The sequence below is a fragment of the Thalassophryne amazonica genome, chromosome 10 (genome assembly GCF_902500255.1).
Source record: "Thalassophryne amazonica chromosome 10, fThaAma1.1, whole genome shotgun sequence".
Classification (NCBI taxonomy): Eukaryota; Metazoa; Chordata; class Actinopteri; order Batrachoidiformes; family Batrachoididae; genus Thalassophryne; species Thalassophryne amazonica.
The window spans coordinates 83,950,349-83,963,973 of NC_047112.1; the positions used below are offsets into that span (position 1 = coordinate 83,950,349).

Below are 13,625 nucleotides of genomic sequence, written 5' to 3' on the forward strand. Positions count from 1 at the left end.
CATAAAAAAATGTAATTGGAGCGATAACGCATCTTTGGCGCTGAGCGTTACTATCTGAAAAGACGCATTTAAGCGTCAATGGCACTCAATGAGTTAAGTACATTTTGAGATAATAGGTCTTGGCCAATGTTTGCACTCACGGGGTTGACTTTAAAATCCCTATCAGCAGTCACATGTGATGAAGGAGCTTGTCAGTGTGGCTTCTGTAGAACAACACCACAGAATAAGACTCCTTTTCATGACAAATCTGCATGCACATGGTTACCGTAAAACAGTGGGAGACATGCCAATGCTGAATATGTAGAATCATCATTCTATACTGGCTGCCCTGTTTTATAAATATCAGAATTGTTCACTGAAAAACCACTATCAGGTTGTTTTGCTGTTGAAGGGCCATGAACAGCTTTCACCAAGTACCACATACATATAATGCATCACAAAACAGGCCGTCAGCTGTTTCTTTCAAAAATCCCAAATCTCCGCCCCAACAAAAACTAAATAAAAATATAAAGGCTAATGTTGGAACAATATACATCAATGAAGGAATAAATAAATGACAAAATAAATAAATGAAAATGGGCAGTCAAAAAGTGCAACATCCGCACCTCACATGTTTGACATAAATTCATGAACATTAATTCTGTGTTTCAGTGATACTGTAATATATGGTTCTGTGTAACGTTGACATCTGACCAATTCTTTTCCAACTTTAACCAGACTACCTTTGACAATGACAAACCCTTCCATCACATTTTAATTATACTGGGTGCAAGCTGTTTCATTTTAACATTTTTGACCTTGAGTTTGACCTTTCTAGTCATGTGGCCAACAGCAAAGGTCATGTGACCAAAGGTCGTGTGTCCATCTCATATATAAGCATTGGTCTCAAACTTTGACCTTGACCAGTAACCTCAACGTTTTGTCTTTGGCTGACCCTCAGTCATTCTACAAAGTTTGGTCCCATTCAGATAAAATTCTTTGTTTCTTTGTTCACACCTGAATGGATGATTGTCAGATACATGGGAGTGACAACGCTCCACACACATGCACAACAGATGTGCACGGAGGTAATAAATGCTTCTATTCCTAGAAGTAATCATTACACTTTCTTAAACACGGCAAACATACACAGAACGTGATGATGCACAACCGCCAATCAGAAAACGGTGAGACAGAACAGTTATTCTTAAATTTACTCTGACTTCTGTTTCATTGAGGAAAGTATGAATGCAAGATATTTCATGTTCTGTGTGCCCAGTGTCATTTTATTTGTTAATATACATCCATTCTTGCATTTAGGCCCATCTTTTTTTTCTGATTTGCGGCTGTAAAAGAGTGCAGAGTTGTACCATGTATTCTGCAGGCAGTTGTGTGAACTAAACTGTTCTGTGCGTACCGTACGGTTCAACACAAATGCATGTATTGTGACACCCCTGCCACAAGGTGATGTGGCAAACGGACGGCCAGACAGTGCAGGCGATGATGACACCCCCATGGTCAAGGGGTTAATAAAAATTAAAAATACACTAAATAAATTGCAGTGAGCCACTTGTATTATTTTGACATTGATTGGTAAATTGAGATTAACATATTTTCACTGGCAGGTAGTAGCTTCTGACAATACTCTAAAATGTATTTTCATGCAAGTACATACTATTTCAGACGGAATAATGTGTGTGAAAGGCCGTGTACCTGTCGAGTGAGATCGAGGGCTGAGGCCTGGGGAATGGTACTGTACATCTGGCCAAGCATCTCACTTAGTTGAGACACCATGGGACCAAACTCATGAAGCAGAGTCTTCACAGACTTCTCAAAGATAGCGCACACTGCCTGCAGAACAACATCAGATCAGCTGAAACATCATTATCTGATAAAGTGAACTCATTTCTACAACAGCATGTGCCCAGCATGTGCTGGCATCAACATTTATTTCAAAGGCATGTAGGTAAGGAGAACAGAACTTCTGCAATTTGGCAGTGAAAACTATATGAAACAAATTTATTTTAGTGCAGTGCATATTTTCATACATAAGTCACGTATGCTTTCTGCCCTCAGGTGGATGCAATAATTACAGAAAAAATTGAAAAATACGATATCTAAAGTTAAACTGATTGTCAGATAACACTGATAACAGTATGAAGCAACAAAGACACAAGTGATGGCATTCTCCATATTAACGTGAAGACACAGCATCACTGTAAACGCGATTACATCCAAGTACACAATACTGGGCCTGTACCAACAGGTAAATTTTAGAGATGGGCCGATCCACATTATTTCAATTTTAATCCAATTCTCTTTTTGAACCTGTTTAACCTTATGTGCCTTCTCACGCTTTGTGATCACAGATTGCGAGCTTGCTCTGCATTCCCACGGTTAAGAAGTCAGAAGAGTTCAGAAACTTTGCTTATTATTCTTCTAAACTGGGGAACAGATCGCCTGTTGAAATGAGAAATTACAGTATGTTGAATCTTTTAAAGCAAATCTTAAATTTTTTTTTTTCTTCTGCTTACCATTAGTTATATTGTTTTATATTTGACCAGCTCTTCACTCTCACAAGGATCTTGGAGGGTGCCTGGGAGTATGCTCACACAGTCTACATGTGTTTTGTGGACTTGGAGAAGGTGGATGATCTGCAGGAGTATGGAGTGAGGGGGTCCCATTCAGGGTCATCCGATCTCTGTACTCATAAAACGAGAGCTGTGTTTGGGTCCTGGGCGGTAAGTCGATTGGCTTCCGCTGGGGCTGTGCCTTGTCACAATCCTGTCTGTGATATTTACAGACAGGATATCAAGGTGTAGTTGGGGCGGGGGGGTGTCTTCGGTTTTGTGGGCTGAGGGTCTTATCACTGCTTTTTGCAAATGATGTGGTCCTGTTGGCATCATCATCAGCCTGATGGTTCTCAGCTGAGTGTGAAGCAGCTGGGATGAGGATCAGCACCTTATTCCCTCTTATTCCGGACAGGGAATGCAGTCTTTCCCCAAGTGATGGAGTTACAGTACCTGAGGGTCTTGCTCACGAGTGACGTGACAATGGAGTGTGAGACTGACCGGAGAATCTGCGCAGTAGGGACGGTATTGTATTCGCTCTACCGTACAGGTGTGACAAAAAGTGAGCTGAACCAAATGCTGAAGCTCTCGATCTACTGGTCAATCTTCGTTCCTACTCTCACCTATGGTGATGAGGGTTGGGTCATAACCAAAAGAACTAGATCGTGGTTACAAGGGGCCAAAATGGGGTTCCTAAGGAGGGTGGCTGGTGTCTCCCTAGAGACAGGGTGAGGAGCTCAGTCATTTGTGAGGTCCTTGGAGTGGAGCTGCTGCTCCTTCAGTTTGAAAGGAGCCAGCTGAGGTGGTTCTGGCAATGAAGGACACACACAGTGCTTAATGTCCAGAAAAAGGATCCCTAATTATCATGAGATGGATATCTAAGATCTTCTTGTGTGTGCATGTGTTTGTTGTGTGTTTATGTGTTTTTGCTCTGTGTACACGCATGCGTGTGGCACGCGGTGCATACAAAAGTAATTAACTGAACAATGGTGTCGGGCTTAATTTTAGTTTCCATGCAGCCAACAATATGCGGTTCAAAATAAAGAAATCCAAAGTTGACAGCATTTTTCATGAAACTTATTTGCCTGAATGTAAAACTGACTATCATGAATGACAGACAATCATGAGCAGTAAAACGTTCTTTGTACTGAGGACAAAGAAGCAAAGAATTGCAGCCGGCTCACCTGTTACTCAAAGAAATATTGTATTGTTTCTCACCAGCTGTTAAGAAATTAAATACATCTGAGGATTAAAATGAATTTTCCTTTCCCCCCGTCAGGCAGAGGCATCTACAATAAGTCTGTTTAAAACTGAAAGCTGCAGCACGGTGTGTAACATCCCTGAAAATGGAAAAAACAAAAAAGGTTTTGCACGACAGGAAATTTTAAGGTTATTTTTATATTCACCCCACTGGCAATTCTGAAGCAAAGTAGGTTCACCACACCATGTGTCCATTTGACGACGTGCGGAGGACTTGGATCGTCAAACGGATTGGTCCTGTCCTTCTGATACCTGATTGACATCAGTATCAGAGCTGATACAGATATTGGATCAGCTCAGGCCCACCTCTAGTAAATTTAATGGTGTTGTCTAGAATGATCCAATGGAATAATCAGCATCATAACACGGTAAAAACAAGCTGAATTAAAATGTGACCATATCTTGTTTCCACAGCAGCAAAAACCTGGAACAAGACAAAATTGGAAATCTATGACTTTACAACAATAAAAAGGGGGGAGTGAGCATTTGGTTTTAGAAAGATATTTATACAGATTTGAACAGTATGATATTGTCAACATTATAGCCAATACCTAATGAAATGAACAGAATGTCCTTAAGACATATCAGCCCTGTGGTTAGAAAGGGACCAATCATCTCCAACAGATGGAGGTGTACTACAGAAGACTAAGAGCCACAACAGTGTCTGCCATTTTAAATACAAACACTTGATTTATAATATGTAGAAACACTGGTGGTGGTGATGTTGGTGAGGCGAGCTGTAAATCACAAGTAGAGAGATATCACTTTCACAAGCTTAAGATAAGAACTCTCTGGTTGAACTCTTAAGATAAGAACTGTCTCATTATGGTTGGAAAGGAGCAAACCCTCCATCAGCTGCCATCTGGAGCCAGAAGGAAAAAATGGACAGTGGCCAGCACATGTTCAACACTTACCTCAACAACTTGTGAATCATTGAGCCATTTGCTGAGAACAGTCTGTATGAGAGCAAAGACCTGCTGCAAAACCACCACCACCTGTAAGGAAAAAAAAATTAGCCAATGCACGCAACATTAGACGCAGAAGGTGAAAAGACTTGATTGCAGACAGAGTCTGACTTGGCAAAATGGCACTACACTGGATTACACTAATTTTCTTAAGTGCACATGTTGACACACAAACCAGGATTCTGGCCCCCATTTCTTCCTATCTTCTACAAGCTACTACATCTATCATATATTACTGCAGTAACACACAGACAACAGTAACTGGAGTGCCCAATAATTAAAAACATTAACCCATCACAGCCCTAACACCTACCTGCCAAACTCTCTACTTTCTTTCTGTCCAAAACACCAGACAGTTAACAACCAAGTTTCTAAATTTCTCTGAAATTGATGTGCGTGATGTCGTCAAGTCACATTACACAAGAAGGCATTATAATGAGATGGCTCCACTGTTAGCAGCAAGACACTGCATTTAGTAAAATCTGCCAACTAGTCACAAGTCTCAGATGCTTTTAAAACCAGGAGATCCTCCTCACCACACATTTCAAATTGTGGCTGTAATTGCTGCTAAACGTTCATCAACAAAGTACTGTGATTACTTCTGTACCTGTGTTTTCTTAGTTTTTCATTTTTTATAAATTTGCAAACTTTCAAAAACATTTTTCATGTCATTTTGGAGTGTTGTGAGTAGAATTTTGAGAGAGAAAATGAGCTTATTCTATTTTGGAATACGGTTGTAACATAAAATGTGAAAGACGTGAAGCCCTGTGAATACTTTCCAGATGCACTGTACCATACAAACTACACTTAAATTGGTGCAATTGTGCACATGTGCATAAAAAATACTGGAAACAAACTAACAAAGCAAAACTTAAATGCTGCAGTTTCATCTGGTTAAACACAGTAGTTGATCTTAATCACACATTTGAAAAATAATATTAAGTTGCAAATATTTTACATTAAATATTCGTTTCTGCTGGAGAAGTCCCTTTCTGACACATTTTGTTGATGTCAGTCTGCCTGAGTTCTATAAATGGATAGGCTGGCCTCCTGTCATTCTTAATATTCCTTCCATGAAACAGACAATTATTTGTGTGATGCTTTTCCCAAACGTCTATAAAAGAAATTCAAGCACTGTAACTGATAAAGATGATGATCCTGCACCTTTCCCATCACTGAAAAGCCTGTGAATCAAGAGTGCAAAAAGAAACAAAAAAATACCAAAACTAACAAAAGAAAAACTAAGTGAACCTTGACACTTTAAACGAAATCAAAACGAAACATCCACGATGATGTCACCAACAGCAGGTATGAGAGCAGCCAGCCTTGTCCTCATGTCCACAGTACTTGCAGGTGCGGAATTTGGTCATCTTAACAAGAGGTGAGCAATGCTGTTTGTCTTCAACACAACAACGTGTGTGCACACACGCAGGCCAGCCACACACGGCTGGAACGTACATAAATAGTCACAGTAGTAGATAAACGTTCTTACCACTATTGTTTCTGTATGACAATGTTGCTTGTCCAAACATAGACGAGTCATCAGCGATACAAGGAAGTTACGTTCAGCTCATCAGCGCTTTAGCTATTGATCCGTTCAGATACTGTCAACCTTCGTGCAATACGTCAGACTTGGGAGGGTGGAAGAAGTTGGACAACAGTCAAACTGAACGCTGATGTTATGGGAACTCCGCAAACAATAAGGAGCCGTCAAGACCGAAAGCAAAACGACATACAGATGAATTTAGCATGTTGTTGGTATTCACTAACATTTTTGAACAGTTTGAAAGCGCCAGTTTCAGGAGCAAAGATGGAGGAGGCTGAAGGTCCATGTCTTTAGAGTCCTGGTTCTTTCTGTCCTATTGGATGGTTGTAAGACTTGAACACATATCTGTTACCTAAACTGATGAATGGATGTCTTTGGTGCTCAGGCTTTTGTGAGGATCCTTGGGTACTGCTGTAATGACTTTGCATCAAAAGAACAATTTATGCAGACTCAGATCAGGCATGTCACTTGCATTACAAAGGAAAGCAAGCTACAAAATTTTAGTCATGTGGTGCATTTCTCTGGGCATGCAGCACACAGGGGCCTCAATGTTTTGGACTGCAGTGGCTGAAGAAGGTCAAGGGGATGCCCATGTTCCACCTGGTTGCAGCACATACATGGTTACTTTTGAGACGTAGGGATGGAGCCACTGTCTGCCTGGATGGTTGCCATTAAGGATCCAAGCCAGTTCTGTAGTGTCATGGATGTGGCGATGCACAGCCACAGTGTATGCTCCCAGATATGTCTTGACCTGCTTGTGTGCCAAAATTGCCTTCATGGCAGCTCCTTGCAATATTTTTGTATAATGGGCCTGAAAGTTATGTTTACGTTTCTCCTGATTTGTTCCTAGTTTGTTGTCCATTATTACATAACTGTGTTCTGCTCCAGATTAAATGTAACTGTCTTCAAACACAAAATACACTCAAACACAAGCCCTTGGTCATTTGCAAAAAATAAATAAATAAATAAATAAAAAATAAAGAAAGAAAGAATACCTGTGTGCCATGGATTCAGCCTGATTTAATGTACGTGTCAAATTTTGCAACACTAATAACAGTATGAAGACTGACCGGATTTGGTCCAGGTGGAGGAGGCACGGTTTTCACAGGTGGTGCTGAACCATCTCCTGACTCATCGTCCTGCTTACTGATATCAAGTGTAGTGAACAAGTTGGAAAGCAGCCCCAAGATGTGGATAATTGCTAGTTTGTTTGAGGGATTAGGCTGAGGGGAGAAAAAAAGAATGTAACAGAATTTAAAAAAAAAGAAGAAAAAAGATCTGTGAGTAAGTTCATAAAATGATATACCCCAACTCTTCCATAAGCACTGCTTGCTTGCATGTGTTATATATAACGGTGCTAGTAAATCTTTCAAGATTAAATACTTCAATTACAAAACTGATCAACCTCTGCAATGAGCAGCCCAGCAGGTATGTTTATACATGCGAGCGACAAATATGATTTATAAAGAAAAAAAAGACCAGTTATATCCAACTAAAGACATCAGACCAAAATGACTTTCCTTCATATGGTGTGCATCCATTGTGTGGGTTTCACTGAAATCCACCAACTAGGGGATGTGCAAACACTTACCCTCACTTCAAGAAGAATTTTGTGCAGAGTGCCCAGGGCGCTCAGACGAACACAGTAATCACCAATATCACTTTCAGTTTTAAACATCCCTGATTTGGATTTTATTTTTATTCTTTTTCACCTATATAAATGGGAAAGAGAATAACAGATTTTTTTTTCCACCCAGTGCTGCTGTAAGCATTTCTGGGCTACTTACAATGTACATGTAGTGCAAAATGATGCATAAAGGTTTTTCACATCAATATTTGATTTCTACAAGCTAAATGTTTGGCATTTTCTTGACAAGAATATTTCACACCCATGTCGCAGAAGAAGCCATAAAATACATATTTTGGATGATCGATCAAAACATAAATAAAAATATTGAGTGTGCATGTAGATAGTTTGACGTAAATTCATCCCAAAGATAGATTTTGATAGATTTTTATGAAATCATTTGTATCATGTCAAGTAACAACACATTCATGGTGAATATTGCTGCCTGTGCTGTCAACAATACATGACTGACGTAATTGTAATTGTAAAAGACTTAGCAAGGGTGATAGTTTTTCATATATGCTATGATTTAAAAAAAAAAAAAAAAAAAAAAAAAAAAAATCAACATTTTGGTCCTTTTCCTCTAACCAGGCCCACTTGAAATTACTGGTGGTTGAACTATCGCACTTTAAATCATGTCCCTGCTGCAGAACAATGTTTCCATCCATGATTTGTTTCAGTATTTCAACACAACGCAGTTCTTTTCAGAACGCCACAGACTTTAGACATTTCTCATTGGCTGCTGCCTGTACAATCAGCAGCTCTTGATACATGGGATTGTACCTTACATTTATTTTTCATGTTTGGATGTTTGGGATGAAGATGTGACAATGAGAGACTTCATATCCACTATGGCGTCTCATCAGAGAAGTTTCCAATCATTTTACAAACAATACATTGTTCTGGCACATGTTTTCTTGAAATCCAGAATTGGAGCCCTCTGGAAAACAAGAAAAAAATAACAGAATTTTGCCAAGGACGGGGGGGATCAGACTTCCAAAGAATTTTCAGAAGACTCACATCACTGATTTACTAAACCTGATGTCTTATCTGATTGCAAGAAACAAAAACTCTGATTTAGTCCACATAGATAATATTTCAGATTATGTCACTTCCAGATTTGTAACATCCAGCATCACAGTCTGATTATCCAGGGTCTACTCGATCTGACATTTAAACTAGTCAAAGAATTTTCACTTGGACAACTGTGCGCATGCATGTGTGTGGGCTTGGGCTTTTGTGAGCTTATTTGTTTTAGTATCGATTTCTGAGCATGCCTTTATTTCTTGCTGTGGAGTGGGTGTTTTCATGAGAAAGACAGCATGTTTTTTCTACTACAGCATGAGTCACTAGCCTATGGTACAGGGTCGGCTCCAGTCTCTCTCTCTCTCTCTCTCTCTCTCTCTCTCCCCCTCTCTCTCTCCTCTCTCTCCCCCTCTCTCCTCCCTCTCTCTCTCTCTCTCTCTCCCTCCCTCTCTCTCTCTCTCTCTCTCTCTCTCTCTCCCCCCCTCTCTCTCTCTCTCTCTCCCTCTCTCTCTCTCTCTCTCTCCTCTCTCTCTCCCTCTCTCTCTCCCCCCCCCTCTCTCTCTCTCTCCCCCCCCCCTCTCTCTCTCTCTCTCTGTGTGTGTGTGTGCGCGCGTGTCTGCGGTCTGCATACGCACCGCCTCATCAGCGAGCTTCTCCAGTTGCTGAATGTAGGGGGTGATAAGCGAATGAAGATTTCTTAAGATGTCTTCCACAGGGAGAGCAGAGAGAAGGAAGCCAAGGGCCTGCATAAGCCACATACACTGACTCGTCTACAAGATGGAGACATCAAAAGCTTACTTTACGTTCAAAAGTCATTCAAGATCATAAAAGTCAGAACCACAAGTATTTGGACCGTGACCATTTTTGTAATTTTACCCCTGTACAACACCACAATAAGTCAAAATGAAACAACTGAGGTGTGCTTGTTGTGTACTTTTAGTTTTAATTCAACTATTGCGTAATTGTAGCCACTTTTATACTCAGTCTCAGCTTCCAGAGCCAACAAGTAGTTGGACAAACCGCAAGTACAAATCGTACCTGTTCAAAAATGCCTCTATAAGAGAAGAAAATTGTAAATAATTCACACCAAAGTATAAGTATATGTTGATTTAGGGGAGGTGCTGGTCTAGTGGTTAAGCGTTGGACTTGAGACCAGAGGATGTCAAATCCCAGCCTGACCGGAAAATTATTAAGGGCTCTTGGGCAAGGTCCTTAATCCCCTAGTTGCTCCCGGTGTGTAGTGGGCACCATGCATGGCAGCAGCCTCACTTCGGGGTGAATGTGAGGCATTGATGTGTAAAGCGCTTTGAGCATCTGATGCGGATGGAAAAGCGCTATATAAATGCAGTCCATTTACCATTTATAAGTCGCATTTTCCACATCATGCAACAAGAGGCAAAATTTATTTAATAGCCACATTATTTATTCATAAGGCACACATGGTGTTAAGGAGCACAGCTAATGAGCTAACTAATCTTACTAAGCACAAAATGTGAGTAAACTGCTTCTTTAAGCCACTGAACAGACCCATCATGAGGTAAATGTGCAATGCAATTAAATGTTTGAAAACACTTTTGTAGTGCATTTGTAAAAAACTTACATTTAATTTTCTTCTTCTTGTTCAGTCTTATTGTTCTTAAAAGAGCCGGCCTTGGAGATTCAAATAACTTCAAACAAGGTTTCCTCTAACTAGAAGAAATTGTAGTCTGTTTTTATTCAAAAGTGTGGTCTTGCAGTTTTAAAAAACAAACATTATTTCTTCAACACAAAGAATGTCATTTTTCTTATTTCTCTTTTTCTTCTTCTTCCTCCCCCTCAAAAGAAGAAGAAGAAGAAGATAGCCTCTGTTAATATTTTAGCCGAGGTGCTTGGGACAATTCCTTTTCGTGACTGACAAAAGAATGGATTTTATTTGAGTCTCTGTAAACATCGTGGCATCTGCTGTTTGGGACTATACCACTTCATCATTTGATAGTTGGTGATCGATTGTCACATGCTGATCAGACAATACGACCCCACTAATGCAGCTCAGACTCTGATGTTTGGGGAAAACTTCAGTTACAGTTGTGGATTTCTTTTGTATGTGGAACATATCGTGACGTGACTGACAATAGGTACAACAATAAGGTACAAACCCAGCTCACCATGGTATTTATCAGTTATTGTTTACGTTCTATTTCGCCGCTTTGTGGTGCAGCACCGCTCAGGAACAGACATCCATTTTCCCAGTTGTTGTCATTCAAAAGGACACTTTGATGCTTGGTGAAGACATTTATTCATATTTGCTTGAAATGACTGCTAAATATATTTTATATCTTGCACTCGACAATCTCCAAAGACATGAGGAAATGCTCAAAGTAGTGACGCCATTACTATCATTTGTATAATATCATTTGTATATATATTCAGTTGTTACCTGACTCAGTTTTAAATGCATGTTGAAAGTAATTGTGCCTCATTGGGAAGTTTCTACAACTCTTGTTTATTTCAAACAAAAAGGCAGCTTAATGTCATGTTTGTTGATTCCATTCAAGTTCAAGTTAATTTGCCATTTGCAGTACTAAAACCACATTGGAAAAAGGGTGCAAGGAGCTCAAAAGTGCACTAGCAAGACATACACAAACAATAAAAAGACATAAAAGAACATAAAAAATGCCATAAAAACGACAGAGCCACAAAATAATTTAAGATACATTTAAAACTAATCAGAGTGTTGATCATTGCCACAGCTTGTGGGAAGAAACTTTTTCTATAACATGATGTCCCACATTTAATAGACCGATAGCGCCTACCTGAGGGAAGAAGCTCAAACAGGTCCCTGGCAGGATGCAGGAGGTCTTTAGTAATAGTCAAAGACCGGGACTTAAGCCTTTTTTGTAAATGTCCTCCAGGACAGACAGTTCCACACCAACAGTCCTACTGGCTGAACCACTCTATTCAAAGCCTTCCTTTCTTTAGCAGTGGCATTTCCAAACCATGCATTTATAGCATTTGTATGAAAACTTTCAATGCAGCTGTGATAAAAATTTAAGAGAATATTCTTGTTCAGAGTGAATTCTTAGCTCAAGTCATCAGATAAAAACAATCCCAGAAATTACAGTTTTCAACTGTTTTCACATCAGCGCCATTTAATATGATGGGAACATAAGCTCTATTTTTACTGAAGTCAACAACCAACTCAAAAGTTTTTGCAGTATTTAACTTCAAATTGTTTTCCTCGCTCCAGGAAACCACCTTTTGCACTTCAGATCTATACAAAGAGTCATCATGAGAAGAGATCAAACCAATAATAGTTGTGTCATCTGCATACTTAATTATGAAATTATTAGGAAAGGACGCAACACAGTCGTAAGTGTACAAAGGGTACAACAATGAGCTTAAAATACAACCTTGTGGCAAGCCAGTATTAATAAGTTCATCAGAGACAGCCATTAATCTTGACTCTTTGTGGTCTTCCAGTTAAAAAACTAAAAATCCATTTGCAAACGGCATCACTCAAACCCAAAAGTCTCAGTTTCTGGATGATACTCAACAAAAATATAAACGCAACACTTTTGGTTTTGCTCCCATTTTGTATGAGATGAACTCAAAGATCTAAAACTTTTTCCACATACACAATATCACCATTTCCCTCAAATATTGTTCACAAACCAGTCTAAATCTGATAGTGAGCACTTCTCCTTTGCTGAGATAATCCATCCCACCTCACAGGTGTGCCATATCAGGATGCTGATTAGACACCATTAGTGCACAGGTGTGCCTTAGACTGCCCACAATAAAAGGCCACTCTGAAAGGTGCAGTTTTGTTTTATTGGGGGGGGATACCAGTCAGTATCTGGTGTGACCACCATTTGCCTCATGCAGTGCAACACATCTCCTTCACATCATCCGTGAAGAGAAGACCTCTCCAACGTGCCAAACGCCAGTGAATGTGAGCATTTGCCCACTCAAGTCGGTTACGACGACGAACTGGAGTCAGGTCGAGACCCCGATGAGGACAACGAGCATGCAGATGAGCTTCCCTGAGACGGTTTCTGACAGTTTGTGCAAAATTTCTTTGGTTATGCAAACTGATTGTTCCAGCAGCTGTCCGAGTGGCTGGTCTCAGACGATCTTGGAGGTGAACATGCTGGATGTGGAGGTCCTGGGCTGGTGTGGTTACACGTGGTCTGCGGTTGTGAGGCTGGTTGGATATACTGCCAAATTCTCTGAAACGACTTTGGAGACGGCTTATGGTAGAGACATGAACATTCAATACACGAGCAACAGCTCTGGTTGACATTCCTGCTGTCAGCATGCCAACTGCACGCTCCCTCAAATCTTGCGACATCTGTGGCATTGTGCTGTGTGATAAAACTGCACCTTTCAGAGTGGCCTTTTATTGTGGGCAGTCTAAGGCATACTTCATACTTCAAGGCAGACTTCATAAAGTCCGTGAAGTAAAGCTCTATTTGCAACCGTATAACCAGCATGAACGTCCGCAAATCAGACACAACATGGTTATTCCCTAAATGCTGTATTTCTGTTGAACCCCTTGAATTAAGACAAAGGTCTACACTACAAGCACATTTTGACTGTTTTATTTCATCTCCATTGTGGTTGCTTACATAGGCAAAATGTGGGACTGTGCATATAATTATGCATGTGAATGT

At 40.1% G+C, this 13,625-nt stretch overlaps 1 protein-coding gene across 3 annotated transcripts in view; it reads right to left on the reverse strand.

Moving 5' to 3' along the window:
- Window positions 1–13,625, reverse strand: part of ipo13 (importin 13) — a 67,771-nt gene that overhangs the window by 15,487 nt on the left and 38,659 nt on the right. For all 3 annotated transcript variants that reach the window (XR_004563166.1, XM_034180383.1, XM_034180384.1), the window contains exons 13-16: window positions 9,609–9,743; window positions 7,391–7,543; window positions 4,724–4,804; window positions 1,693–1,830 (exon numbers count right to left, since the gene is read on the reverse strand). Coding sequence is in view for 2 of the 3 variants with exons in the window: in XM_034180383.1 (XP_034036274.1) it covers window positions 1,693–1,830; window positions 4,724–4,804; window positions 7,391–7,543; window positions 9,609–9,743 (507 nt within the window). In the remaining variant the exon portion in view is untranslated. The remainder of the gene's footprint in view (window positions 1–1,692; window positions 1,831–4,723; window positions 4,805–7,390; window positions 7,544–9,608; window positions 9,744–13,625) is intronic.